Consider the following 27,710-nt stretch of genomic DNA (forward strand, 5'->3'; position numbering starts at 1 on the left):
GAGGAAGTTACTATAAATGGAGAAGATGAAAAAGAACGGAAAGATCCCTATTTTGTGGAAACACCTTACGGCTACCAGCTAGACTTGGATTTTCTGAAGTACGTGGATGATATACAAAAGGGGAATACCATTAAGAAACTAAACATCCGAAAGAAGAGGAAAGCCGTACCAGCCTCAGTGGGCATCAAGAACACTGGTGGCCAGTGCAGTGGCTGGACCTCCGCGGAGTCTCTCTCTTCGTCAAACAGTGATGAGAACAAGCAGTCTTGTCTGGCAGCAAGGAGTCAAGTAACTTTGTCCATTGCTGCGAGACCCTCAGTTTCCTTTGAAGCATCTCCTTCCTACTTAACTGTCCCCGAGACTAAGCAGCTTCCTCCTCCCTCCCCCCAGCCTCCTCGGCACAACCTCCATGTAACAAAAACCCTCATGGAAACGCGGAGGCGACTCGAGCAGGAGAGGATGATGCAGGTCACGCCTGGAGATGTCCGCAGGCCCCGGCTTTCCAGCTTTGGAGGCATGGGCTCCACGAGCTCCCTCCCCTCTTTTGTGGGATCCAGCGGCTACGGTCACATGTCTCAGCAGCTGCAGAATGGGTATCAAGGGAACGGCGACTACGCCGCCTGCTTCAGCCCCTCCTTGGGCAGTTCCATTCGTCACAGCCCCATGAGCTCGGGAGTATCCACGCCGGTCACCAACGTGAGCCCGGTGCATTTGCAGCACATCAGGGAGCAAATGGCAGTTGCCCTCAAGCGTCTCAAGGAGCTCGAGGAGCAGGTCAAGACCATTCCTGTGCTGCAGGTCAAAATTTCAGTGTTACAGGAGGAGAAGAGGCACATGATGGCTGAACTCAAAAACCAGAGGAAAGCCACTCAAAATGACACGTACGGTTTCAGAAAGCGATCCTACAGTGCGGGAAATGCAGAGCAGTGGGAACACATGTCTCAGGTGAGAAGAGGTGGAGAACTGTATATAGATTGTGAGGAGGAGGTGGAGAGCATGGAGCAGAGTTCTCAGAGGATAGAGGAGTTCAGGCAGCTGACTGCTGAGATGCAAGCCCTGGAGAAAAAAATCCAGGACAGCAACTATGAAAGTCCAGCAAACCTTCGGGTGAACAGAGAAAGCCTGACAAAAGAAACCCGATCTGTTGCTGTAGGTGCTGATGAGAACATGAATGATGTGATTATATACAACAGATCTGCGAGGCAACACAGAGAAGTAGCTGTAGGGACAGAGAAAGAAATGAGAGAGTCTGGTGTTGGGGTGACAGAGGCCATGCTTGGCTTGTCTACGGAGGTCGAGAAAGAGATAGAGCTTCAGCAGCAGACCATCGAAGCCCTTAAGGAGAAGATTTACAGACTAGAGGTTCAGTTAAAGGAAACGACCCATGACAGGGAAATGACCAAATTAAAACAGGAGCTGCAGGCAGCTGGGTCTAGGAAAAAAGTGGATAAAGCCGTGATGGCTCAGCCCCATGTCATCAGCAGGATGGTGGAGGCCATCATACAAACGAGGGACCAAATGGTGGGAGACCACGTGGACGTTGCTGATTCGTCGGTGGGAAACCACCTGCAGACGAGCAGCGTCGGCACCTCCTGCAGACCTGCCGTGCGGAGCGCGGCTGCAGGCCCCGAGCTGCCGATGAGCCGGTGGCTGGTGAGGGAGAGGGCAGAGGTGCGAGACCAGGGCACGGGCAGGTCCGTTGAGCTGCGCGATAAGGTGGTGGGCACAGAGACGAGCGTCTGCGAGACGGCTGTCAACACAGAGGAGCCGGCAGGCGCTCCAAGCCCCGGCCGGACGGCGCAGGCGGTCGGAGGGGTGAGGTCTGTGGGCTGCGGGGATTGCTCGGTGGATGTGGTGGTTTGTGCCCCCAAGGAGCGCGTGTCCCGCGAAACGGCCACAGAGGCTGTGCCCAAGGCAGAGGTGACAGTGATGGCCGTGCCTTCTACGGCTAGCCGGCAAACCAGCACGGCTTTGGAGATGGTGAGCCAGTGCACCAGCACGGAGACAGCCTCCCTGGCAGACTGTGGGACAAACACCTCTCTGAGCAGCTGCGATAAACAGACCAACACGGAGAGCGTGGAGACGCGGAGTGTGGCAGTGGGAGATGGCCGGGTGAAGGATGTACACGTGTCTGCTAAAACGCGTTCAGTTGGAGTGGGCACCTTGCTTTCTAGCCACCCTGGCTTTGAAAAGCCCTCTGCAATAAAAACCAAAGACTGTGGCGTTGGGCAGATAAACATTCATGAGAACTACCTGGTTGGTCTTAAAATGAGGAGCATTGCCTGCGGACCCCCTCCGTTGCCGGTTGTGCCGGCTGGCACCAGGAGCATCGGTGTTGGTGGAGAGTCTGTGTGCGAGCCGGTGAGTGGTCTGTTGGAAAGCCCTCTGCCTCCGCCGGAGCTGAGGACGGGCTTGGATCACTACATCGAGCGCGTGCAGAAGCTGCTGCAGGAACAGCAGATGCTGCTTGCTGAAAATTACAGTGAATTGGCGGAAGCCTTTGGGGAGCCCCACTCCCAGATTGGATCTCTCAATTCGCAGCTCATCAGCACCCTCACCTCCATCAACTCCGTCATGAAATACGCCAGCACGGAGGAGCTGCGGAGCCTGGACCTCCAGAAGCAGTGCGTGGAGAGAAGTCCCGCGTCAGGTAAGCCCAGCGTCCGGGCATGCTTTTGGTCTGCTCCTTGCCAGCACCGCAGGTCAGTCACCTGCTAGGCTCTTGCTTAGTCTGGAAGCAAGCATGTAATCCTCCCCGATGAAACGCAGGACATAACGTTGTTGCTGGACATGCCTGTTGGGTATTCTCTCCAGCGTACCACTGGTAACTGAAAAACCGGGGTGGTTTTACCTCTCCCAGTCCAGCAGACTCTGAAGGGCCTGGTGATCATGACTCTGAGCGTGCAGGAGAGGTATCTAAAAGGATGCAGAGTTTGACCGCTGTGCAAGGTGTTGACTCCATTTTATAACTTTAAGAGTATTTGAGGTTAATGCCTGTGGGTTTGGAAGTTTGTCCTTGCTTTAAACTTGGCATGCAATTTTTAAAACCTACAGTGTCAGATTTGAGGGAATTGAAAGTCACGTTCAACATCTGTATCAAACTGACTCGTTTCCACAGGATTTTGTAGTGTTTCTTCCATTGCCCTCGTTCCTTGTGCCTCTCAGCCAGGGAGCTGTGGGGTGCTTTCCCCATTCCGGCAGGGCTGGTTGCTTTATAATAGGCAACTCCAGAGCGCTTCACAGAAACCGCATCTTGCATCTCCTCTGTTCCAATAACTGTTTGTCCTAATCCTTAATTACAGCCTCACGTTTGAAAGGAATAAGCTGTGATTACTGCTGGAGGTTTTGGTGACACTGAGGAAACGCAAGAGTTGAGATTTAAAGAACTCCTTGCATTTTATTTATTCACTTTAAAATCTATACAATTAATTTGAGGGATTTCTTTTTTCCCTGGGGTAGAGTTGCTTACTTCTTTTTTTAAAATTATTATTTTTGGGTGTCTGATAGTCTAGTTTAAAACTTAGCCGTTTTTTCTAATGTCTTATTGGTGAATCCAACCACATTACTATTAAATTTATAAACGTTGGCTTGCTGGAAACCGATATGTAATGCCTAGCAGGGACTGTTAGATACCGTCTTCTTGGTCCTGCCATACAGTGTCTGAAACAAGAGGTTAAGGAAACGGGAAAAACTTGTGCAAATTCATCTGTATCGTGGGTGCTGAATTGGAAAAAAATCCTGAGTAAATACCATTTAATGTCAGCATAATATTGTTGGCTAATGCCCTGCTATATAAATCTCTTGCGGCTTATTTACTGTCTTAAAATTTACCTATTTTTGTTAATGGGCAGCTTGGTAAATCTGATTCTTTTCAATGTTCATGCACTAAATGGAACCATCCATTAAATAAGCTGAAGTAAAAATTTCAGCTTCCCATAGTAAAGCAATAAGCAACATTTATGTAGTGGTAAAGAAAACGTATGATATTCTGTCTGCATACATGCAATATGATACTATATATGCAATATTATTATCTTTCTGGTATGCACTTTATATTTTGGGCTTCTTACAAGTAATGATACTATAATAATGAGAGTATCTAGCAGACACCAGAGGTGTCCTTAAAAAGAGTGAATTTTTACTAGCTGTAAATCCTCAATTCCTTTCCCTGCTTTTACTGCACAGTATCAAATGTGTAGTCTAGAGACTTCAAAGTATGTAGACACAGGTGGAGCAGTGGATCATATTTTACTAAAGATGTTCTTACTCGGATTCAGATTTCACATTCTTGATAAAATTATTTTGGAATAATCTTATTTTAACTTGTAATGCCGTTATCTTTAGCTGTGGATGCTGAGTGTAAAATCTCTTTATTTTTAGTCCCTGGTGAGAACTACATGCTAGGGCTGCATGCATAAGTCAAGCTCTGGGCTATAACAGTTTAGACCCATGGAAAATTGGAGTGGGAAGGACATCATAAGCCTCACATGTTTCCCCTTCTCTTTCTATTAATTTTGAAAATAGTGTCTTTACTACATTTATGTGCTGGTCCTGCTGCCTGTTCCTGTGGTTTTACAGATCATATGTTACTTTTTTCCATGAAAGGATTTTTGCTGAATGAAGCACTAAATTAAATAATTCTGTAAGCACTGGAACTAAGAAAACCTTTTTTTTTTCCATGCATCAGTATCTCATGATAGCTTGTGAGCTCTTAATAATTCTTTCCTCACATTTAGGTCTCTCGGATCTAGCTTTTCGGGTGTCTTGTGTGTGAACTCAACCAGCACCCCTTTCCCCAGGCCTGGCATCTCAGCCTGATTTCTCTAAAGCTTGTATAAATATAAAAATCCTTCAGAGCACTGAGTCTCTAGTCCAGTTTGGTTAAAATGAGCAGTCAGGTTTAAGTTACTGAAAGAAGCGTGACCTTGCAAGCCTCGGTTTCTTAGGAAAACGGGCTGAAAATAGAGGCAGAAGTGTTTGGTTTCAGATTAGCAGCAGTAGTGTCTTTTTTAATGTTTTATTCAACGAGCATCCTTAGGAAGCGCCTCTTAGAGGCCAGGTCCTTTCAGGGCAAAAATACCTGAGCTGGCTTCGAGGTGTGTGACTTGGGTACCGGTTTGCCATGTTGAAGGGTTAGTGGTCCGTACTGCTTCCAATACCTGAGGTAGCACATCAGTCAAATTCTCAGCTTCACAGACTTTTCTCCCTGCTGGTGCAGGGGGGCTGGGGATGTGCTGCAGGGGTGTCTGCTGCCTCACAGCCCGTGACACAGCTTGCGGCAGGCGATGGGGGCGCAGGTGCCAGAGCTGGAGCCTGCTGAGCGGGACGCAGGCTGGCTCTGCAGCTGGCATCCCTAGACGCAAGCCAAGCGGACGTCTGAGATGATCTCTGAACCGGGTCTGTTAGCAGTTGGTACATTGCTTGCTGCAAAATAAACACCTTCACTTCCGTAACTAAGCAACTCCTATTTACATATGCACTGTCTTTCAGAAGCCCTAGGGTGTCAGGGAAATCAAACCCGCTGGCCAGAAAAGCCGATTTCCACTTTGCAAAGTCATGTTAGCCAGCATTGGCACCCTGTCTGGGTCCAGCTGGATCGTGTGGATGTGGCTGACAAACCTAGGCGCTAACTGATCCTTATTCTTAGACCAGACAGCATATAGGAGGACTAAGAGAGGCAAGCGCATTCAGGTTCTCCATTTATTGTCACAGAATTTTTGAGAAGTTTCAGAAAGTTACATTTGAGTGCGTGTGTGATGCGTTTTGCAAAATATCAGCCAGAGACCTAATGTCACTTGGGGAGGTTTTAATAACGTAGACTTTTCACAAGTCTTGTAGATGGATGTCTTTCACATGCAAGGAGTTTGCAAGGGTGGTGTTTAAAAACAACTGCTCTGCCGTTGCCCTGAAAAATTGCCTGAGCATATTTGACCTGAAAAGGCATGGTTATTTTGCCTCAGTGATCTTTGGAGTGTCAGTTCTACAGTCAATTTTTGGAGCAGTCGTGACTTAGCACCCCGGTGGAAGCATTACACTAATCATTGTGAGGAAGGAGGCAACTTCTTGAATTAAGCCTTGGGGAAAGGAAGGTAGGAAGCAGGTGGTGTCGGAAAGTCTCGGGGGTTAGGAAAACATGATGTGCCATCTGGTGGAAAGATCTTTCAAGGTTTTCAACTCTAACTTTCACCCAAAGCTGGGGAGGCAGGCTGAGGGACGATGGAAGGACCGAAGGAATGATGGTGGTGCGAGAAGCCTCTGGCTGTACAAAGCTGGTGTGTAGGACTAATGAGGTATGGTGGCCACAGCTGCCTCTCTCTGTGTCATCATTCATAATGCAAAACCAGAAGGGAATTGGAGAAAGCTGTTTTCGCTTTACAGGTCTTCTGTTTGACCAAGTTTGTAGCCTTTTTTCTCAGACTGTGTACCTTGATGGGTTGGTAGCCACCCTCCTGGCAGATGGGACACACTAGTGCAGCTGAAGACTCGAGGCTTGCCTGAGGCTCAGGAGCTGGTGCTATGGGAGGCACAGGCACACTGGTGGATCCTGCAAAGCTGTGGGCTGCTACAAATCACACTGGTAGTCTACGTCTGGGCAAGTGAATGAAGCCCTCCGCTTCAACTCTGCCACAGATGCATGCCTTAATCACCGCGTTAAGTTTCTGTACAGATGTGCTTGCTTGTGTTACAACAAACAAGGATCCATCCGTCTCTCTGCCGGGGAGAGGGTGATTGACGTACATGAAGCATTTTTAATACTCCCTGGAAGGTAGTGCATGATGCAGAACAGCCATGAAGATGGTCCCATCCGTGTGCCAGATGAGTACTGCTTATTCACGTGTGTCTGGCTGGCGTCTCAATACAGTGCCTCCTCTGCGTTTTTCGTATGGCAGGTGGTAATCTGTTGACCTGCTAGTTGCGACAGGATATAAAGCTCAAATGCCTATGATGTTTGAAAATGGTAGTGACCTCTATATTAGGAGCTGAGGTGTTTAGCTGGGTTTTTTTCTGTTTTAAATACCCATCCGGTTATATCAGAAGAGAAGCAGAGACCTGGTCAGTAATTGTCCTATAAAGACATTATTCAAGTGAAACTCCATAAACCTCTTTAAAAAGGTTTGGCGTACCTTCCCTGGTCATCTGTTAGCACAGGCTTCTTACCCTTATCATTATTATCATTAGACTATTTGCTGTTTTCATTCTGTGGCAGCACAGAGTGTTCGAATCTGAAAGCTGCTCTATCTCCTCATTTCTCCTTCGGTTAATAAAGAGTATAATTTGCCACAGTATAAATAATTTTTTCTTTCAAATCTGTTGCTGCTTAAGACAGTGGCAAGCTCCAGCCTACTTGCCTGTCTGTTAGAGTGACTTTGGTAGAACCCCAGTTCCCTCCCGGCGCTGTGGCACAGGGACATGATGTTCAGGCACTGAGCTTTGTTCAGAGTTCAACTCTGATGGTAACAGGCACACCTATGAATATTTAATGGCAGGAGATTGCCATTTTTCCGAGGAAGTGTGGTCGTATTTCAGCAACAATAAAGCATCAGCTGAGAAGATCAGCTCCTCATAAACGGGAAAGAAAAAAAAGCTCTGAGATGACCTTCCTGCTGTGCCCAGCATCATGAGATGCTTTGATCAACCACTCATCAGGGAAATTAAGGATGGCTTTCGCTGAGCTTCACACACAGTTGTCTTGGAAAAGAGAGTATTTCATAAGTAAGATGATTAGCTGCTTCACAGATGTGTAATTTTTTGTGTTCAGTCTTGTTCAATTAAAGGAATTGGGTTTGACTTCCAGTTTCAACAAACTGGCTTCACAAGCTAATTTGGGGATGGAAAGCAGCTTCTCAATGCAAAGAAAATGGTTAAAGCGAGAGTGAAAATGAAATGAGATTGTTCTTGCAATCCTATTAAAGGAGCCATCCTGTTAGAAGGAGCGTTTTCCCTGGAGCCAAATGGTAGTTGGAAAATTTACCTACACCTGGGCCCCAAGTGAATCTGGCTTCTGTCGGTTTATCATTAAAAAGTTCATGTGTGGCAATTTTTTGTTCTGAAATTTTAAATTCACTTACTTTTAACCTGGAATAGTTCAAAAGTATCTTTTAGAATGAAACTATGCTTAATGTTCTGAAGGTAACAGATTTATCAGGTGGATGGCTTAATATCAACCGTTGTAAATGTTTAAACGTAACATGTTTGCTCATCACTGCCTTTTTATTTACCTTAGTAGAATGCTTTTTTTTCTTCAATAGTTCTGATGCGTAGACCAAATGGAAAGTGGATTAAAAATTATTTATCTGAAAAAAAAAATGTTTAAGGATAAAGCAACTTAGTAAGACCACTGGAGAAGACTTTGTGTTCTTCGGTTACAGTAATTTCATAGGGAGCTTATTGCTACCGTGAAGAAATCGTGCAGTGTGAAAGAGAAGTATTTCCTTGCTTTATATGCTCCAGATAACATTTATGCATTGTTTTTAATAGGGAGTGTATAAGTTGTATCATTGGCTGTTATAAACATACTGTGCAAATAAATGCTTGCACTGATCAACAGGTTAAAAATAAAATCTGTGTGCAGCATAGGCAGCAAGCTCGTGCCCTTTTTTTAGCTAGAAGGCTGTGATGTTCCAGGCAGGGAGCTAAGTTCTCATCCTGATGGTATTTAATTCCCCTGGCCTCATTTGCACTTCGCTTGATTTCCAGTGGTATAAAAGTATTGGTTTTATAGTAATACTTGGGTTTGCTTCCATCAGACTAAATGAAATTTTTCAAAAGCAGGTAAAGGCCAGACTTCTGTTATCATGAGTTCAGCACAAATTCAGGAGAAAAAGTACGGTGTAAAACTCACCCAGTGAGTTCCCTGAACCAGCTTAGTGCATGACTACTCATGCTTTCATAAATGGGAGGGAAGGTCTGCAGTTAGGAAGGGAAATAGCATCTTAATATCAATAAACAGATTTTATAGGTGCCAGAAATGGCATGGGTAATCTGTTGCTGACATATAGTAGTTTTGCTGTCACCCTGGTTTAAATTGGTGACATTTTCAAGAGATGCACAAGTGATTCAGGAGAGGAGGTTCCTTCTAAAAAATTAAAAACAGGTGCTCTCATTCCCTCAAACCGCTGGGGCTAAACCACTGAAGATGCTTCAGTCACTTGTTTCCCTCCGAAATTGATGACAGTAGCTTTCTGTATAAGGGTTTATGAACAGTTGAAGTCTGTAAGTTCTTTGTTTTGTCTTATCATGCTTCTGCTTCTAAATTACTTGTGAACTTTTCCAAGATCCCCTACTATGTTGCAGAATACATTTAGAAATTCCTGGCAGCTCCATGCTGTGGTTAGCTATGCTGTATCAATACTTAGAAACTTATGTCGAGTTTGCATTGTTTGCCCGCAACAATAAACTAAGAAAAATCAGCAGAGAGAATCTACCCAAGCGGCTCTGTCTGGTGGCAGTGGCTGGCCAAGTGTTGGACCTGTCATGTTGTGCGCCGCGACCCGGTGTCAGTGAGAAGGATTCTGCGCAAGCATACTTGAGATCTGTGTGAGGTGAGGTGAAGGGTCTATTTTAAGGTCTGTGTAGACGGGTGGTGATCTTCAGGCAGGGTTTCACTTCCACGCTTGAGACGAGTGCTGCACCCCCAGCCCTGACAGCGACTCTGTGGCCTTCTCGGGGGAAGAGGGAACTTGGCTCGTTCAGCTTTGGTTTGAGCAGCAATTGATTAATCTGTTAAATCATTGACCACAGTGTTGGGTAGCACAGCTGCTTCCTTCATCCATTTTTCCAAGTGATTTGCACTAGGTTGCTGCGCTCCAAGGTTCTTTATCTTGGCTGTTTTGTAAAGAGGAAGGCCTGAGAGCTGATATTAAATGCTAATTAATGGCTTGCAGCATTAGTGCTGTGTTGGGCTGTCTTTCCTTGAACCTTGGGTACTGTAGATGCAGTAAGTGTAAACATCTAACAGCTGTATTGGGAGAATGAGTATATTGGCCAGTTTGTCTTATGCACACTTAGTTGTTGTGTGCTTGTCCTCAGGCCTTGGTGTCATCCTTTTGTCAGGTGCTGGGGGCCAAGCAGGACACCTCTTCTTCTTCCTTTGAAGGCATGGACAACATGCCCCAGAGCCTGAACTCAGTGTGGTGCTTCTCAGCCACTGAGGAATGAACCAGAAGCAGGAACCTACTGAGATGTTGTTGCATCGGTTGCAGGTTTAGCTAGCAGGGAGGCTGGGAGACAGGGAAGAAAAGTCTGCTGCTGTCCTCCTTTCTCTCTGTCCTGCCCTGCAGCTCCCTCCCCAGCAGGGCAGAAGGCAGACACTGAGGCCTCAAAGTTCAGACTCTGGCTTTGGGGGGCTGAGCATTGCTGAGGGGGGATGACCGGTCGCACCAAGGTGCTGTCGGTTCACGTCAGGCAGGGCCCCGGCTGCCCTCAGCTCCAGCATGCACAAGCCCACCCGTGTCCCCAGGGCATGCCGTGGTTGTCGCAGCTGCCTTTGAAGGAGGACTGTGAAGAGACGAAGAGACTTCAGCTGACAGTAAACCCGGGCAGCTTCAGAGGCTTTGCTTATCTCCGCTCTTCAGAGCAGGTCCCCTCCGCTCCCTCCCCGTGTCCTCGGTGGCGAGGCTGGAGCCGAAGGGGTGACCTGGTAACATCAGCCGAGGCAGCCGCCACCAGCTGCAGTTGGAAGCGGTTACTGCGTTCGGTACTCTCTAATTGTAGCTGTCACCGCTCCAAGCAAGCGGAGGAAGAGGCGGTTTCCTTGTTTTTCAACTAAGGGAGTTTAAAAATCATTGGTTTTGGCCTGGCACTCCATCACCTTGGCAGCCCTCTTCTCCTTAGCTGGCGGATGAGAGATGGTGCTCGCTGTCGGGACAAGACCTGACCGAAGTCCGTCAACGCTGCAAAGCGAGGAGAGGTGGGGGAGCGAGGGCAGGACTTCCCTGTTGATTTCCATGGGTGCCCGTTTTGTCCCGAGCATACAGGCGCGTCTCTAGAGGGGTTGCTCTTGCACGGGAGGCACCGGCGTGACTGTGCCTTCACCCCGCACCTCCTTGAGAGGGCAGAAGCTTTTTGGCTATACCTGCAGTGACATACCCTGTTGATACCCTGCCGTGTGCTTTTCCTGGCACGCGGCTTCCCCTGTAGCTTGGGGAAACTATAAGCAATGGTGGAAGTGCAGTAGGTCTCGTTGCTGGAGAAGGAGGCTTGGAAATGCATGTGGGGTGAGATTGGGTTGGGAACTCGGAGACTTGGGTGGGGATGGGAGCAAAGAGGAGGAAGATGCTGGGAGGTGACAACGTTTGGAAAAATCAGCTTCATTACGTCCTGTTATAGGAAAAAAAAATGAGGTGAAGCAAGAAGGGGGAAAGGCAGTCTAGCAAGAGCAATAAAGATGTCAGCTGTATTTCTAAAAGTGAGTATTTGGAATTTACGTGGCTACAATATGTTGGCATCCTGTGCAGTGGCACTCATCTGTTTGAAGGAGGCGGCTGTGGCTTAATCCAAGGAAAAAAACTGTGGAGGCAGAAATGATTGAAGCAAGCTTTGAAAGAAAGCGGTGATAGCGTTTAAAGTAAGTTAAACACTGTCTTTTTTTTCCTTGAAATGCTAGCAAGATTACTTAAGGAAGACTGTGTGTTTAAAAAAACAGTGTGTTCCACAAACAAAAGCATTTGTGCAGCTTTGTAGAGCAGTCGTAATAGCACAGCTGGAGGAACTCCAGGGGAATCTGTAAAAGTCTGTGCGTAATTAGCGCTGCCTTTTCAGCGCACAAAGGGAAAAAATGAGTGGATGCCAGCAAATCAGAAAAAAAAAGTATAACCCAAACATTTGGAATTTGATTTGAATACAACTACCGGCTTAATACAATCCTGAAAAGAAAAAAAAAAAAAAAAGAAATGCAGTTGGGTGGGAGTTTATTGCAGTTGTCTCAGTAACTGGATAAAGTATATAACTTTCAGAACTAGTGGAATGCTGGCAAAAAGGAAAGTTTCCTGAAAAGTTTCTGCTTTCATAGAAAATGCCATTTGTTCAAAAAAAAGTAAGATAAGAGTGCATTGCTCTTGCAGAAGGAACCTGCAGAGTCTGTGAACATACGCCTCAGGCATGTCAGCGAGGAGGAGCTTGGCAAGTCCACCCTGAGCCAGGGTGGCAGGAGCTGGGGTCACTGTGTGTACCGAAAGAGAAGGAGAAGAAAGGAGCACTCCTTTCATCCGTTTTAAAGCCAATACCTTTATAGTTTTTCTTTGTATTGTATGTTTTCATGGAAAGAAAAACTCACAGCTATTTTTTTTTATTTTCTGAACGCGATCACACCCTTTTCCTATCGGATCCTCGGAAAAGAGTATTGTAGCGCACAAGTGTTGCCCTTTTTTTTTCCAATTTGTTTTTTTTCCTGCTGTTGATCGCAGTGTTGACGGAAATGTTTTGGTCTGACTCCTCCGTGATGCCTACTGTCTTCCCTGGCAGGTGCTACTTTGGAGTACATCCCGCACGGCCAACTTGCAAACACCCACTTAACTTCAAATTTGCGAACGCTGAAATTGGAGCAGGACATTGTGCCTGCTCAGGAGGAGAGGAAGACTCCCCTGGTAGAAGCTGTTCGGGGAAGGAAGTCCTTTTCTTCTCAGGACAAAACTCTCGCTCCAATTAACCTGACAGATGACCAGCTTGCCTCTGGCCTCTATGGTAACAACTGGCTCACATTCACCTTTCATTGTGCCGATGGAGTTTGAATATGAAATACAGTTAAAGGTTTTCAGGGTTCTCAAAATGACGGAAGCAGGGAAAGATGCGTCTACGGGGAAGATCACAGTGTGAGACCCTGTGTTTGCAGATAGTGGTTAGTTTTTACATGGCAGATTGCAGCACATCAGTGAAATGCCATTTAGGGTCTTCATGAGAAAAACATACCGAGAGAGAAAGGGCTAATAAAATTTTTTTTAAAAAACTTAAGTTTGTATGAATGTTTTGCCTGTCTTCTGCTTAGAGCTTGGTTTAAAAGTTGTTTTGGTGAATACTAAAATCTAAAGAAACAGCCTTGATTGAACCTCCCCACCCTGTTGAATGGGTTATTGTTAAATGTGCTGTCTGTACTAGTGCCTTAGTTCTGGCAATGAGCTGCTGTCATCTGACACCAAGAATTAAGATTTTCTTAACAGAGCAGAGTAACCCATTTCAATGTTAGAAGTCTTTCACAAATAGCAAAAAAAAAAAAGTGTCTTTTCTTAAAGTTTTCTAAAGCAACATAAAGATTAGCAGCAGGTTGGAAGATGGAAAAGTTAGGCTAAACTAGTTTTCTGTTTCCAGAGCTGGTTTGGAAGTGTTCTTCTATATTTCCAATGTGTATCTTACACCATGACTGTATGTATAAGAAGATTAGAAAGCCCAGCTTCAGTTGGTAAATTAAACAGAAAGCTGTTTGTTTGTTTTGAAAAATTGTCTAAGGCTGCTGTAGTCAAAGCTGGCTACAGATTTGTATTGATATGTGTGCTTTGTCTCCCTTTTCAACAGTATGTACTAGTAATGAAAACACACTCAAATCTATCATGAAGAAAAGGGATGGGAAAAAGGATTTGAGCAACACCAAGAAGAACCTGCAGTTTGTTGGCATTAATGGCGGGTAAGAGCCCTGTCTCCAAAAAATCTGTCATTGTAGCACTTTCACAGCGGGAAGGAAAGGAGGAACCCAGGAGCTCATGCATAGCTTTGGCCTGTCGTTCAGGCTGAGGTGCATCTGCTGAGTTTAAGGGTTGGAGGGAAGAATGAAACACCTGTGCTCATCTTAATGCTCTGTGAACCTTTTGTGCTTGCAAGTCATACGTGGCATCCGTCTCAAGTACCTGTAGATTAGATTGCTGCCAAATTTAACACAGGAAAACGAAACAAAGTCAAACAGCCATGGGAACGTTTTGCAGGCAATATTTTAGTACGGAAAACTTTATTTGGCAGCTGACAAGCACAGCATTGTGCTATTGAACAATACTGCAAGAGATGGCATTGCCTAAGAATTAACATTTCTGGCACAGAAACTTTGCTACACAAATACAGAAAACCGTATGGAAAATTACCTTCTTTTAAAATATTACTCTACCCTTGCAGACTGTTGCGAAGAATTTTAAAATGGTTTCACCAAATTGTTTTTATATAGCTTTTCTAGCCCTTTCCTCAGATTAGTTTTTCTTTAGTACAAATGCCATGTGCAGTATATAGCCTAAATATCGCAATTACTTCATTTCATGTGTATTGGCTAAAAGTATAATTACTTATAGTGGGGGAATGTTATCACTCATAAATCACTGTTGTACATTAGAAGAATAGGCTTAGTACATTAATTCATCAGCTGTTGAGGTTGATGAGATAAGACAGTTAATTAGAATCAGCATTATAATTGTCCAAATCACTTAATATTTCACGTAAAATATCAAAATGTTTGGATTGTCACAGGAAAAAATGTTAAAATTGTGGCTGTTGTCTTTAGATAGGTTTGTTAGCTTCCTTGCTTATATCTGCCTAGTAAGGCAACAACACAATTTACTCCGAACAAAGTAATTTCATTTTGGGGCTAAGGCAAGGTCTGACAGAGTGTTAAGACTTCCATTTTAAAGAAGGTCGTTCTTCTTTCATTACACACTGTACACATAATAATCACAGCATCAACTGGCAGTGACACAGAGTTCAGTGAGTAGAAAAGGTCTCCGAGCAGAAAACAGGAGGACTAAGCCTTTGCAAGACATTTTTCAACTTGCAGCAGCACAGGTGGGTACTGACCGCTGCTGAATGGCGCTGAGCAGGCACCCCTGCCCCTGCCCATTCTTCTCCCCAGGTACGAGACGACGTCCAGTGACGACTCCAGCTCCGAGGAGAGCTCCTCCTCAGATTCGGAGGAGGAGTGCGAGGGCCACGAGTACCCCCGCGGCCGGCACACGGAGGAGGGACAGCCCGTGCCCCACGCCCCGGAGGTCTGCGCCGTGGGGGCAGAGAAGGACAGCCTCCCCCTGGAGGGCGAGGCCGAGGAGGTGGAAATCAGAGAGAGGTAAGCTGCTCACCCTCTCCTGGGCACCTCTGAGGGGGCTACCTCCACCTCGTTGCACCGTGCAAGCTGCAGGCTGTGCCCATGCTGGTGGAGAGAGTGCCAGCCCCTATCGCTGCCCGTGCTGGTGGAGAAGGTGCCAGCCCCCATTGCTGCTCGGCTGCTGCCCCCTTTGCTCCTCCTTGAGTGGGTAACCAGGGGCAGTTTCATGGCAAAATGACCATGCGTGAGCGGGGAGAAGGTCTCGGAGGGTGTCCATTCCAGCGGCTGACCCCAGCGGCTTTAAATGGTCCATTTATAGTGAGACCCAGGCAGCTCCCCCCCCAGCAGAGGCTCTACCAGGTCACAATCGGCACTCGTTTGGGAGCAGTCAATGCCTTGTTAACAGCCTGGCCTGTAAAACAGTAAGTAAGCAAGCAAATGAGTCTTGAACGATGCACGCCAGGGTAGCAGCCAGCTGGGAGCGCATCTTGCATTTGCACCTTCCACAGCATCTCAGCTGTGGCTGGTACTGCTCAGTAAGACGATGGGGTACAATAGCAAGGAGGTTCATCCAACCCTGAGATCATACACTTCATATGGACCATATACTATCATGCAGTTTTAGGCCACCGTGACGCACTTGTTCAGCATTTCATGTCTAAGTTACTTTTCAAATTGCTGCTAATAAACTGTGTAAGGTAGTATTTGACAGGCAAGGCTTTTTTTTTTTTTTGGCACATGGAAAGCAGTAGTGTGGTGAGTTTTTGCTGATTCTTGATTAGTAAATGGACAAAAGGAAGTATAAACATAGATAGTGAAGGGATATTTTGTAGATACTGAGTTTGGCAGATGTTTACAAGTGCTAGCTTGGAAAATTATGTAAGTGGAATAATAACAGTAAAAGAGCTAAGACAAAACTAATATGTCATGTTTTACTGGAGATACAGCTTCACATCAAACTTATCTGTAATTATCAACTGCTAAATAAAAGAGATGCAGAAATTCATAATTAAGGGCTATTCGTAGGCCTTGGAGCTCTGAGTTTTAAAGTGCCCTGAGCTTTATTTATACAGTGCTGTAGCCTGTTACTTTACAGGTCGCACAAGAAGATAGGCAGTTTCTCAAAGGAGCTCTCTAATTTATATTTACCCTAGCAAGGGGTGATGGTGAAGAGAGGCAGCAGGACAGCTTAGATAGCCACGTGTACTTGAGGAGCATATTCTTTGCAAGCTGGTTGCCCTGGCAGTGCCTCCCGAGGGAAGGAGGCAGGGCGTATGGCCACGTGGGACCAAGCATGATCCATGCGATGGTGGAGCGTTTCACTGCTCTGGAAGCACCAGCAGCTGGCTTGTAACCCTGGAGGGCTAAAATGTCGACCTTACACATATGAGTGTGTTAGCCTCTCCACTTTTAGGGAGAATTTTCCTGGAAAATTGCCGTTATTCTCTGTGGCAGGCTGTAGGGAGAGGTGGTTGGCCACAGCCTGGTGTGCCATGTGGCATGGGCCTTCTTATTTTCAGCTGTTCCATGAGTTTTGAAATTTGTGATGGAAAGGGGGCAAAAGTGAAAACGTGAAGGGGGACTGGAGAAAGAGAGTAAATTTCCAGAGTGGACAGGATGAGAAAGTGTGGTTCTGGTGAGTGGGATAAAACGGGAGCCGGCAGGGAGGCACCGCCTCTAACCTTTGCCACAGGTTAATTCCATTTCCGTCACAACTATCAGCATTTCCTCTTGTTAATCAAGTAATCAAAGCACAGAGTATGTAATACATGCTCTGCAGTCTTACAGCAGTAGGTGAGAATTTCCACTAGAAGGCTTGCCAGGTCTAAAGCACAGAAGTGATGCGTCGCCTGCTCTCCGTTCCCGCTGCTCCTCCCGTGTACATCTGGGAAGCATATTTTTCCTCCTCATGGAGGTCTGCAGCCCCGCCAGCCCCTCCGCTCGCCCTGGTGGGAGTCCCCGCGGAGAAGAGTTGCCAGAGCGGCTTCTGCGTTGCAGCAGCTGATGGCTTGCCTGGAAACATTCATTCCCACGCGACTTTCAGAGAGGTAAATGCTTCTATGCTGAAACATCGAGAGAAAAATTTAAATGTGCCATGTATTCTGCTGTCTCCCTCAGATACGAACTAAGTGAAAAGATGCTTTCTGCCTGTCACCTGCTGAGAAACAACATTGATGACCCCAAGGCATTGACCAACAAAGATGTGGTAAGCAATGCAGGGCAAAATTCTCTCTGAGCTGCAACAGGAAAACTTTAGGGAGGGATGACTTCTGGTTTTGCAGGACCAGCACCGCAGTAGCTAGGCAGAGAGGGATTTCATCTTTCCTGGAAGAGTCACAAAGTGCTTTTTCTATCAGGAGACTTTGTCCAGAGAATGTACTTGTGCTTTGTGTGCTCGGGTGGTGTTGTCCCAAGGCACACCCATAAAAATAGTAACATGAAAGCACAGTTTCAAAACATGCGTGCATTCCCGTGTTATTTTTGTAAGCGTTGCTTTAGCACTGCTCTCAGGCCTCGCATTAAGAGACTGCACAGGGTGAGGAGCCTGTTTCTTCCCATGACAAAAGCTTAGAGGCTGTTCTGAAACTGAACGTGCTCTGCCTCCTCCTAAGCAGAGGGATACTGCTTTTTTCTTGCTGTGCTGGTAGCTTTTATCAGTGCAGCAGGGAGTAAGGAGGATTCGTTGTTAATACTCAGTGTCAGGAAATAACGTATTTGCTTCATGTAGGAATTGCCTATATGCCTCATACAGGAATTGCCTATGCTACTTTGTGAGGGCGATCTGAAAGCAAAGGAACACTGCGAGGAACACTTCAAGATATGAAACTGAATTTTGCATTTGTTACAGTTGTGCAGTGATGGACAACAATCCAGTGCCAGTCTCCTCTGCTATAGAGCATCTGCAGCTTCTTAAAGACAATAGTATTGTCTGTAAGACACAGACACAAATATTGTCTGTGTCCAGTTCTGACATTTGTGGTCCAGGGAATGTTTTGAAAGGTTGTTTAATACAGTTGTGATGGTAGTTTTTAATCCTGTGTCAGTCCTTCAGGAGTAGTTCAGGCATTCAAAGAACAAATACTTCAGGCGCGGTCAGAGTTGAAAGTGTCAAAAATGGCATAACCAGGTGATAATCTCTGCCTTGGAAGTGTAATTTGAATTTACATGTTTCTTTCTTGTGCTTAAAGTGTTTGCCAGCACAAGTGGTGCTTTGTATCTGGAAACTGCAGACTAATCAGCTCTTGTTCTCTGTCTGTCTGCTGATAAAGAAGTCTTGTCCAAAACGGGTAAACTTCAGTACAACTAAGGATCCGTGTAAATTGTCCCAACCTCTTCCAACATACTCGGATCTTGTAGCTGCTGTTTATACCAGAAGGAGCTGTGGACTGCTCCTTTTGGGATGTGATGGATCACTTGAATAAAAAAAGTGTACTATTTACTTAATAATGTGATACTGTGACTGTAAAAGTAATTTTTTAGTGGTATTTTGCACTCAGTAGTGCCTAAAATAAAAAAAAAAAACCTTATATGTGTCACTTTATGACCGCTTTTGTGTTTCAGTTCTGTATGTTCACAATACACGTGGTCTCTTAGCTCAAATGGTGGACCCTGTAGGTTTTTATTATAGTAATACTGATGTAGAATATTCTGTGTATATATATATATATGTAGTACAGATATATATGTAGTACTGACATATGTAGAATGTCCCTTTACCAGACACAGGCCCCCTCTAGAACTACTGGTACAGGTCCTCTTTGTTTTCTCTAGAGGCTAGAGAAGCATGCTGAATGTCTTCTCTACAAAATTGTCCTTAAACTTACTGGCCACCTTGCAGGTGGGGGTTTATGGGAAGAGAAGAAGGACATGGTGGTCCTTCCAGGTTAGAGAAGCTGTCTCAGAAAGTCAGAGCTGGCACTGATGGCAGGAGCCCTCTTGGCTCACAGCTAGATCTGTTCTACCTACATTGTTCCCAACAGATCGTTACCTCGCCTACCACCTCAGCCCATACCAGTGGGAAAGTTTATCTTGAATGTCTAACCTGCATCTTCTCATTGCAGCTAAAATCCCTTACTACCACAGCCATCCGTCCTGCAGGTGAAGAACAGGTTCTTTCTTTTCTCACTGCAACAGCCCTTTGCACTGTGAAAATGTTACAGAGTTCCTTTCCCCAGCTGTTCTTTCAGCAGAGAATCTCTGGTTCTTCCTGTCTGTCCCATAGGTCAGATTTCCTTGACTTCAAATCGTTCTCGCTGCTCACCTTTGAAACCATCTCAACCGAATCTTTCTTGTCATTCAGTGATCGGACCAGACAAGGTAGTCCAGCTGTTGCCTTCACAGTCCTAGGCAGAGAGAAGGGACTGCATCACATGCCATGCAAGCTATAAATCTGTTTATTCACCCCAAAACACTATTTGCCTTTTTCATTACAGTGTGATGTTGTTGACTCAGGTTCAGCGTGTGATCGTCTGTAATGCCCAGCTCTTCTCCTGCAGAACTGCTGTCCAGTTGCGCATTTGATAATTCATGCGTCGGGATTGGGCCTAATTGACTTAACATGCTGTTGTTTTAAGTCCCTGAGACATGTGCGTTCCCACTGCTCTTAGTCTTAGATTCATCAGTGATTTATGAACTTAGTTAAGCATTTCATGGAAATGGTTACTCCAAGTCTTGTTTCTGTTCACCAGTATTTGATACCCATTAATTCTGGAGGTAATCTCATCCTAAAATTCTGTGCCCTCAGAGGTGAACCATTCCTGAAAATTAGGTGAAATGAGAGGAGGTAAACAATTGGTGTTTTAAAGACGGATTCAATTTGGGGGGAAGCTTCAATCCGTACATCTTGTTTGTGAGCTGAATACTTTCTTCCCACATTTGACTAAAAAAGGCTTGACCTCCTGCATCGCTGACTTGTGGGATGGAAAATCCTTTAAATAGATTGCCCATATGTAAATTTTTCTGTCTTGGTTTTGGCAGAGGTTTTGCTTAAATACCATCCAGCATGAGTGGTTTCGTGTCTCAAGTCAGAAGTCGGCTGTCCCTGAAATGGTTGGAGACTACATAACTGCTTTTGAAGAGATTTCTCCTGCTGTCCTCAGACATATCATCAATATGGCAGATGGAAATGGAAACACAGCTCTGCATTACAGCGTCTCACATTCTAACTTTGAAATTGTAAAGCTTCTTCTGGATGCAAGTAGGTTGACTTGTTTGCCTATTTTTTTAAATTATTTTTGGTTTTTGCAGTCCTCACAGGTGGAATTCTTGATGAGCAAGAGGTCAAGTTTGGGCTTCGTCCAGCAGCTGTTTTAACTGTTAACACTTACATGGTGGCTCACTTGGATAGTCTAGAATCCTTTTTTCTAGTGCTAGTTTTGGAGGTGATGGTGATGGCTCTTGAAGAAGTTACAAAAACGCTCAAGTAAATTATATACAGAATTGACCAGTGTTTGGGACAGATAGGTAGATCCCTGACTCCTGGACTGTAGTCCAAGTTCAGCAGTACCAGCCTCCAGCAGTTTTCTCTGAAGGTACTGCAGCTGCTGCTCAGCTAAAGGTAGGGTGCTGGTGGAGGAAGATGCATTCAGGTATAAACATCCATGCTAAACACTCAGACTAGGCTAGCTTTATCTTACTAGAGCAGTACAGAAGCTTTTTCTAGCCAGAACCTTGGCATGTCTATACTGTTCTCCTGAGAAACTGGAGCAATATGGCATTCTGCCATACAGGAGCATTTCCCTGATCCACGAGCAATGTGATGATGCTTCATTTATTTGCTTTTGTTGTTGCTTCCTTCTCTCGATCCCCTTGCCACATACACGCAGAGAGGGTAGTGGCAGAGGGGAGACTCCAGAGCATCTGCTCCCTACGTGCACTAAGCCAGAAGGCAATCAGCAGAAGGTGTCACGCTTTGGAGCTGGTCCTAGGCAGGATGAGATCTGTTTAAGCCTAGTTTTGCTCCCTGACTGAAGTTTCTTAAAACCTGTACAGTTTGTTGTGAAGCTTAACTAGACCAATGACATCGCTGGAAGTGTAAGCCTAGCAATATTTATAAATCCAGAAGGGTAACATCAGATAAACAAGGATATTAATGATACAAATCTCAGCTTTGATAACCCAGCACGTCTGTCACTGCAAAGACTTCCTCGGCGGGCAAGTGAATGCTTTGAAATCTCTGGTCCTGTTTGAAGGCCGCCTGTTGGGAAGAGTGAGTCACGGCAGGAGAATGTGGGGAATGTCAGGAGCACAGTGAAATGCAGCAGGCTGGCTCTGCAGCATGGCGGTGGGAGGAAACTGCCCCTCCACTTCCCCGGGTATCTCAGGGTAGCATGAGCATACTCTTCTGTTGCTGGAAGTCGGGACTGCTGTACTTACAGCAGCTGGTGTATTCCTGTGAAGACAGCGGGTTTTAACTGTAAAATCTGACAACTGTGACTGGTGCCAGGTGCGCGGGAGCACGCTGCACATGCCAGCAGTTGGAAAATATTTGCGAACAGGCAAATTCCTTCAGGTTTCAACAGTCTCCCTCTGGACTTTGTCTAGATGGTCGCTACAGTCAACTTTGCAATGTCATTATATCACAGGCAGATTCTTGGTCCAAGAACTCCATGTTTGTGTGTTTGGTGGGAAGAGCAGGTGAGACAAGAGGCTCCTTGTATCACCATGCAGTGTTACCAAGAGGACAAATAGGAAAACAGCTCTGCTCATTAGCCATATAGAAAAGGAGCTGAAATGTGACCTCAGAAAACACACGTCTGCTGAAGTAGTCTCATCAGGGTAGGAGAGCATCGCTTCCAATAATTAATTATTCATTACTCATGGAGTAACCGCATGTAGCAGAGTGTCATGTTCTGTGGCTTCAGTGGCTTCCCAGAAGTAACTTCTGAAAGCCCAAGTTATAGCCTGGGCTACTAGTTATAAGGTAGCACAGGTGATGTGTATGGAACATGAAAAGATGTGCATTTTCTTACAGGTGCGCTTTATTGCTTCTGCAGTGTTCGTTTCACTTAAAGAAAAAAAAGCCTTTGGCAATGAATCTGAACAATTTCCTGAAACATTTTTGCTTGTTAAGATATCTGTGGTGCAATTTAACCCCAAGTCTGGAGATACTGTTTATGTAAGTCTGAGTCCTTGCTTTCCAATACGATGAGCACACTGAAAGCCCTGCTGCCTGGTAAACTAATAAGCCCTGCTGGGTTTCTAGAGAATTTTAGGAACAGAGACAGACTGGAGGTTAGACTTGAACGAAAAGGAGAACTCTTGTCAGCTGCTGGCACTAGTCAGAGGACTTGACTCTATTTGTTCCCAGAGTACTTTTGTTCACAGTCAAATACTCTGTAGAGCTGGAAACAGTCTTTAATTGAAAGGGTTTTTCTGCAGCTCCAAAACATGGCAAAGTACACTTGCAGATCTTTAAAATAACACCAATTACAGGAAAATGTTTGTGCTGAGGAGAATCAGCTTTTCCACTGACCATGTTGCTGGGCCGTTTTTGTTTTGCAGTGTGGATTCCTTCAGGAGAGGAGCTTAAAGACTCACCTGATGGTATTCCTGGGGTTTGGACCCGTGACCCCAGTGGTCATGCCAAATTTCAGACCACTTGCTTTTACAAAAGAAAAAAAACGCACAAAGAAAGCCCTAAATGATGACATATAAAATGGCTTTGTGCTCTCCCTTGTGTTGCACGCATAGTAGAAGAGAATCCTTTTCTTTCTCAGGCTCAAGAGTACCCCTGTTTATTTTTTTCTTCTCCACTTTCCCTTGAATTGCTTCCATTATGAGAGCAATTGCTGCCTTTTCTTTTTATAGGCTGCTCTACTAACAGTTTATTCAGTTGATTAGCACAATTGCTGCTTTTTGGGTTCCTGCTTTCCAAAGAAATTATCTCATCCCTCTGCAGATGTCTGTAATGTAAATCATCAGAACAAGGCCGGCTATACCCCCATCATGCTTGCTGCACTTGCAGCTGTGGAAGCAGAGAAGGACATGAGGATAGTGGAGGAACTGTTCAGCTGTGGGGACGTGAATGCTAAAGCCAGCCAGGTCAGTCAAATGGTTTACGGGACACTGTTCCTGCTCCTGTGGCTTTTTATCTTTCCTTCCACACTCCCATCCCTGCTCCATCGGTTCAGCTTTTGCACTCGTTCACTCTCGCCCTCTGCGGTCTGTGATGTTTGGGTATATGTTTTTGATTGCTGTATACAAAGTGGAGCCGTGGAAGAACAGTTGAGCCTCAGGTCTGGATCTCTTCTAAAAATGAAGATTGAATATTATATGAAAGAACCATTACTGAATTTTAGGAGGCATTTACAAATTCTGCACTATTTAGTTCCTTCCAAGGAACTCCAGATGTCTGGAAATGGATCTGATATCTTCCTTGAATTTAATAAATAGCTATGTGAATGTGAGTTACTTTACGCGTAAAAGGTATTTAAATAATGGCAATTAGAGCCTTGATAGCGCTGTATAAAATAACAATCTTTTTTTTCCCCCAGAAGCAGCACAGTGCCAAAAAAAAAAGCGTGCATGCTTTGTCACTGATTGTCTGTGTGGTGATTTAGGTTTTCCTCTTCTTTCCATGCAGGCTGGTCAGACCGCGCTGATGCTAGCTGTGAGTCATGGGCGGATAGACATGGTAAAAGCTTTGCTGGCCTGTGGTGCAGATGTAAATATCCAGGACGATGAGGGCTCTACAGCTCTGATGTGTGCGAGTGAACACGGACATGTAGAGATTGTCAAACTTCTGCTGGCTCAGCCTGGGTGTAATGGCACCCTGGAGGACAATGTGAGTTGCCTTTTCAGATAGTGCTTCATCAGATAGCTTCTCCGCATCAGTTTTTTTGATGCAGTGGAGAGCTGCTAAAATCTGCTTGCGTGAATCTCTGACTCACAGCACCAAAGTACCAAATGCATGAATCCTCTGCTTAGTGGTAGCAAGTGCTGTGATTATTTGGCAGTATCTTTGCTTTTCTAACAGACCTAGCCAGTAACTATTTTTGTGATTAGCTGTAGGTGTGCAGTGGCCAGAAGAGGTAAACCATTTGCTAGCTCAGGATGTTCACACAGTATCTACACCATGACTTTTGAGAGTACAGGTTTGGTATCAGTCATGAAGCTGCATTGTCCTGACAATAAACAGATACAGGCTGTGACTTCAGTGCCAAATGAGACACTTGTATATTTCTTGTTTGCAAGGATCATTGCAGCCTACACTGTCAGCAGACAATTTGATCTGTAGACTTCTCAAACTTGAAAATGTTGACTTAGCTGGTTTCTTGCCAGTACTGTGTTCTCGTTAACAACATCACTTCGTGGGTATGTTTCCATTCTTCCTATTGCTTTCACCCACTGAGCACTGAAATGGAGCCTGGGTTTAGGATTTGGGAGGGCAGTGGGAGGTTATTTGTTGAAGCTGTTGCAGAAAGGCAGAGGCATCATTTCTGTTCATTCACTCACCTGCTGCAGGAGTCGGCTTAGTTGCCAGTGGTGTGTAACAGCTGGCCTGAGGGGAGAATGTAAGAAGGCCTCAGTGTAACAAATCCTTTTGGGGCAATCTAGGTTACTGCAGCTTGGATGCTGTTAGCACTATTAATCACCGAGGTAATAATTAAAGTCTTTATGGGGACATGACACTTAACTATTCCTGTAGGCTGTTTGGTACTGTTTCCCAAGCACAGCTTGTCTGCTGCTTATTCATTTTATAACGGGTTTGTCTGTGCTGAGAGATTATGAGATTTTTAGTGTTCCCCTAGCTATTCTGAATGTGATGGTGACCCTTTTACAGTCAGCATGATCAGTAGTAAGCTGAGCTTCATCCTACTGATGTGTGCCACTCTGACAGTGATTCAGCATCTCTCCTTAAGAAGTTGGCTTTTCCTGGTGTTGACTGTGGAGTATTTGTTGTGCATTTGTAGTGCATTATATTGCACTGTAGTGGACAGCTCTTCTAGCTTCCTGTCTGCTCAGGACAGTTAGATTTATGTATAATCACTCCCTGTAGTCTCATAAGAAGACTTTCCACTTGGATGCTGTCCATTGTGACCCACGCTGGAAAAAGGGTTTACAGTTTCCTTAAACTGGTGCCAACCTCTCTAAAACCGGTGCTGTGGCAGTGGCTGGAAAACATGCTTCACTGAGAGAGCCAACATAAGAGGCAATCCCTATGAAAGGACATATCAAATACTGGCATTATTGTGGAAACTTCTGTGCACAAGAGCCAAAAGCCAGACAGTAGAGCAGCAAGCCACTGTGAGATTTGTGCCGAGGTTGTAGCTGCCTGCCTTGTAATTTAAACACCATTGGAGAGCAGGGGGTCGTAGCCATGTGATGCACCAATTTCAGGAACGGAAGGAAGCAAGGAAGGCAGAGTTGGGGATGTGGCAGCTTCGTACAAGTGTGCCCCTCTGACAGCTCAGAGGTTCACATCGCAGGTTGTCTGCTATCTGCTTCTTCCTGGACCAAACACGGTCTAAAGGGAAACCAGCAGGTCAATGTATTACCCTTTAGGTAAAAGCAGTCTTTGCTTCTAGCAGCCTCAACAACTGGTTTCTGAAAGCAGTATCTTCTGAGAAATGGAGGTGACAGTATTCGACCAGGGAAGTCCATTTGTTTGTAGTTAGACTTCCATCAAGGAGCATTTGGAATTATGAATGCAACCACTCTTAGTGTTAATGTGAGCCATAACACAACAATTATCATTATAACACAGCAATTATAATGATATTTGATTAGCATTTATCCTCCCTTATCTTCTCTTCCACTCCTCGCTGACATTTTAGTTTCTCTCAGACAGACCAATCTTCTGAAATCACTGGTCTTACACAGCACTACATGTAACGTTATTGTGATAATGGCATGTTCATTCTTCCTCAGCAATAATCAAGACTCCTCATTGAGAGAAATTATGAGGCCTCTGACAATTGGACTACCTCATAAAACAGCAGTGCAAGGCTTATTGTCACTTAATTATAATAAAAGAAATTAAACAAGACTCTAAATTAACCCAACTGTCTGTCTGAGCCGTGGGGCCTCCACTTCATAACTTCCCTTCTCAGTGGGCTGATGGGGCTTTTCACAGGTCTGTTAATGCACAGAAGCACTAATTCTCTTACTTCTTCATTTCTCCTCTCAGGATGGCAGCACAGCACTTTCAATAGCCCTGGAAGCTGGACATAAGGACATAGCAGTTCTCCTTTATGCCCATGTCAACTTTTCCAAAACCCCGTCACCGGTTAGTACACAACCTCCTGCAATTTACCTTTTAACTTGCTGCTGCTGAACATAATAGGAAAACATAAAAAATGATACCACCACCACCACCCGGCAGCTGTACAGCCATATAGCACATGAATTTTCAGGTTTCTTCACAGGATAATTTTTATGCTGCTAAGTGAAGTGTACGTTTTTAAATACAGGCTGTCTGCAGAAGACCGAACCCTGGCTGAAGGATACCTCATTCTCACTTTTATCTGGGGGTGAAGATAGCACACTAGCAAGGTTCACTGACTTTGGCTAGTGTGTAGAGGTGCTGTTGCATTGTTGTAATACTAATTATTGACCTGGTCACCAAAACACAGCTGTTTCTGGAGTTACAGCTGCCCTAGGTGTTCTGGCAAATATCCACCTGCTCTCCGAGCCCCGACTCACCCTCCTGATAAACTGCTGCTAAATGTTTCACTGTTAAACAACATGCACTCTCCTTAGTAGGCTGTATGATAGCTGGCACTGTTCTTCCTAAAATGAAAAAAAAAAGAAAGATTAATCTGTGCAGTTAAAGGCAAGGGATTGAATAGAGTGAGTGCTGTGTTCTCATTCGGCTGGCTGGAGTAATTTCCCTTTGATTAATTGTTCTTTCCTCTTTTCTAGGGCACTCCTAGGCTGAGCAGGAAGACATCTCCTGGTCCCACCCACAGAGCCACATTTGAGTAGTAGTGCATGAATATCTGTAAAAATCTCTATGCCATCTTTAAGCTGCTAAATATTACTGTTTTACTGAGACAGATACTGAATGTAATTGTCTTGTGCCTGAACTCACCAGCAAAGTGAAAGCAGAGATCTAGTGCTAAAGATAGAAAACTGTAAACTTGAAGCAAGCATATAGTTAAGCATATAGCTCAGCTGAGAACCTTAGCCAGAACTCTTCCTTTGCTCACCTACTCATCTTTCCGTACACTGACATACATCCTGTTTTTTCTTTGCTATAGATTATCCTTACCTATGTTATGTGCAGCCTAAGACTTCTAAAGCTATCCATGCAGGGGTGTCCCGATGGCTTGTTTTTAATCATTCTAAAGCATACTTATATTTACTGTGCCTAGGCTTTATCACAGTAACCTTTTCATAAATTTCATTCCAACATGATTTCAATGTTTTTAATTACTTTAAAATTCAGAAGTTGCAGTTGCTTACATAGTCAGCTCCGTGGATCTTGAGCTGGTGGGTGAGTGGGTAGGTATTGGGGATAGAGCCTCTCGTCAGGTCTGAAGTTCACTAAATAAGTTGTTGCTAATTGGGGATAATGTATAACTTTTTATATGAAAGATACTAGTATCTATAAAATTAACTCGCACAGTATTTTCAACATTTTATATTCCTTAATAATTAAAAGCTACATGAAGAATTACATGTCCTGTTACCATATTTTTATTAACTGTGTCAGTCTATAAGCTCCATACATGTTTATTGGAGAGTAAAATTAGAGGTA

The 27,710-nt window shown here is 44.9% G+C and overlaps 1 protein-coding gene across 1 annotated transcript; it reads left to right on the plus strand.

The window, feature by feature from the left end:
• On the plus strand, positions 1 to 27,710 carry KANK1 (KN motif and ankyrin repeat domains 1). Its single transcript, XM_009587696.1, has 10 exons — positions 1 to 2,650; positions 12,463 to 12,681; positions 13,507 to 13,615; positions 14,819 to 15,028; positions 17,126 to 17,213; positions 19,985 to 20,204; positions 22,908 to 23,050; positions 23,592 to 23,792; positions 26,139 to 26,237; positions 26,873 to 27,710. Exons 1-10 carry the CDS (start codon positions 427 to 429, stop codon positions 26,933 to 26,935), a joined length of 3,576 nt encoding a protein of 1,191 aa, XP_009585991.1. The 5' UTR covers positions 1 to 426; the 3' UTR covers positions 26,936 to 27,710.

The sequence above is a fragment of the Fulmarus glacialis genome, unplaced genomic scaffold, assembly GCF_000690835.1.
Source record: "Fulmarus glacialis isolate BGI_N327 unplaced genomic scaffold, ASM69083v1 scaffold42391, whole genome shotgun sequence".
In the NCBI taxonomy this organism is placed as follows: Eukaryota; Metazoa; Chordata; class Aves; order Procellariiformes; family Procellariidae; genus Fulmarus; species Fulmarus glacialis.

Bases quoted from the DNA above. Each gene is read 5' to 3' on its own strand.
- KANK1 (XM_009587696.1), top strand. From the start codon at position 427: ATGGAAACGCGGAGGCGACTCGAGCAGGAGAGGATGATGCAGGTCACG. The intron at 13,616-14,818 runs GTAAGAGCCCTG...TCTTCTCCCCAG, and splicing joins TTTGTTGGCATTAATGGCGG to GTACGAGACGACGTCCAGTG. The intron at 17,214-19,984 runs GTAAGCAATGCA...TGGTTTTGGCAG, and splicing joins CATTGACCAACAAAGATGTG to AGGTTTTGCTTAAATACCAT.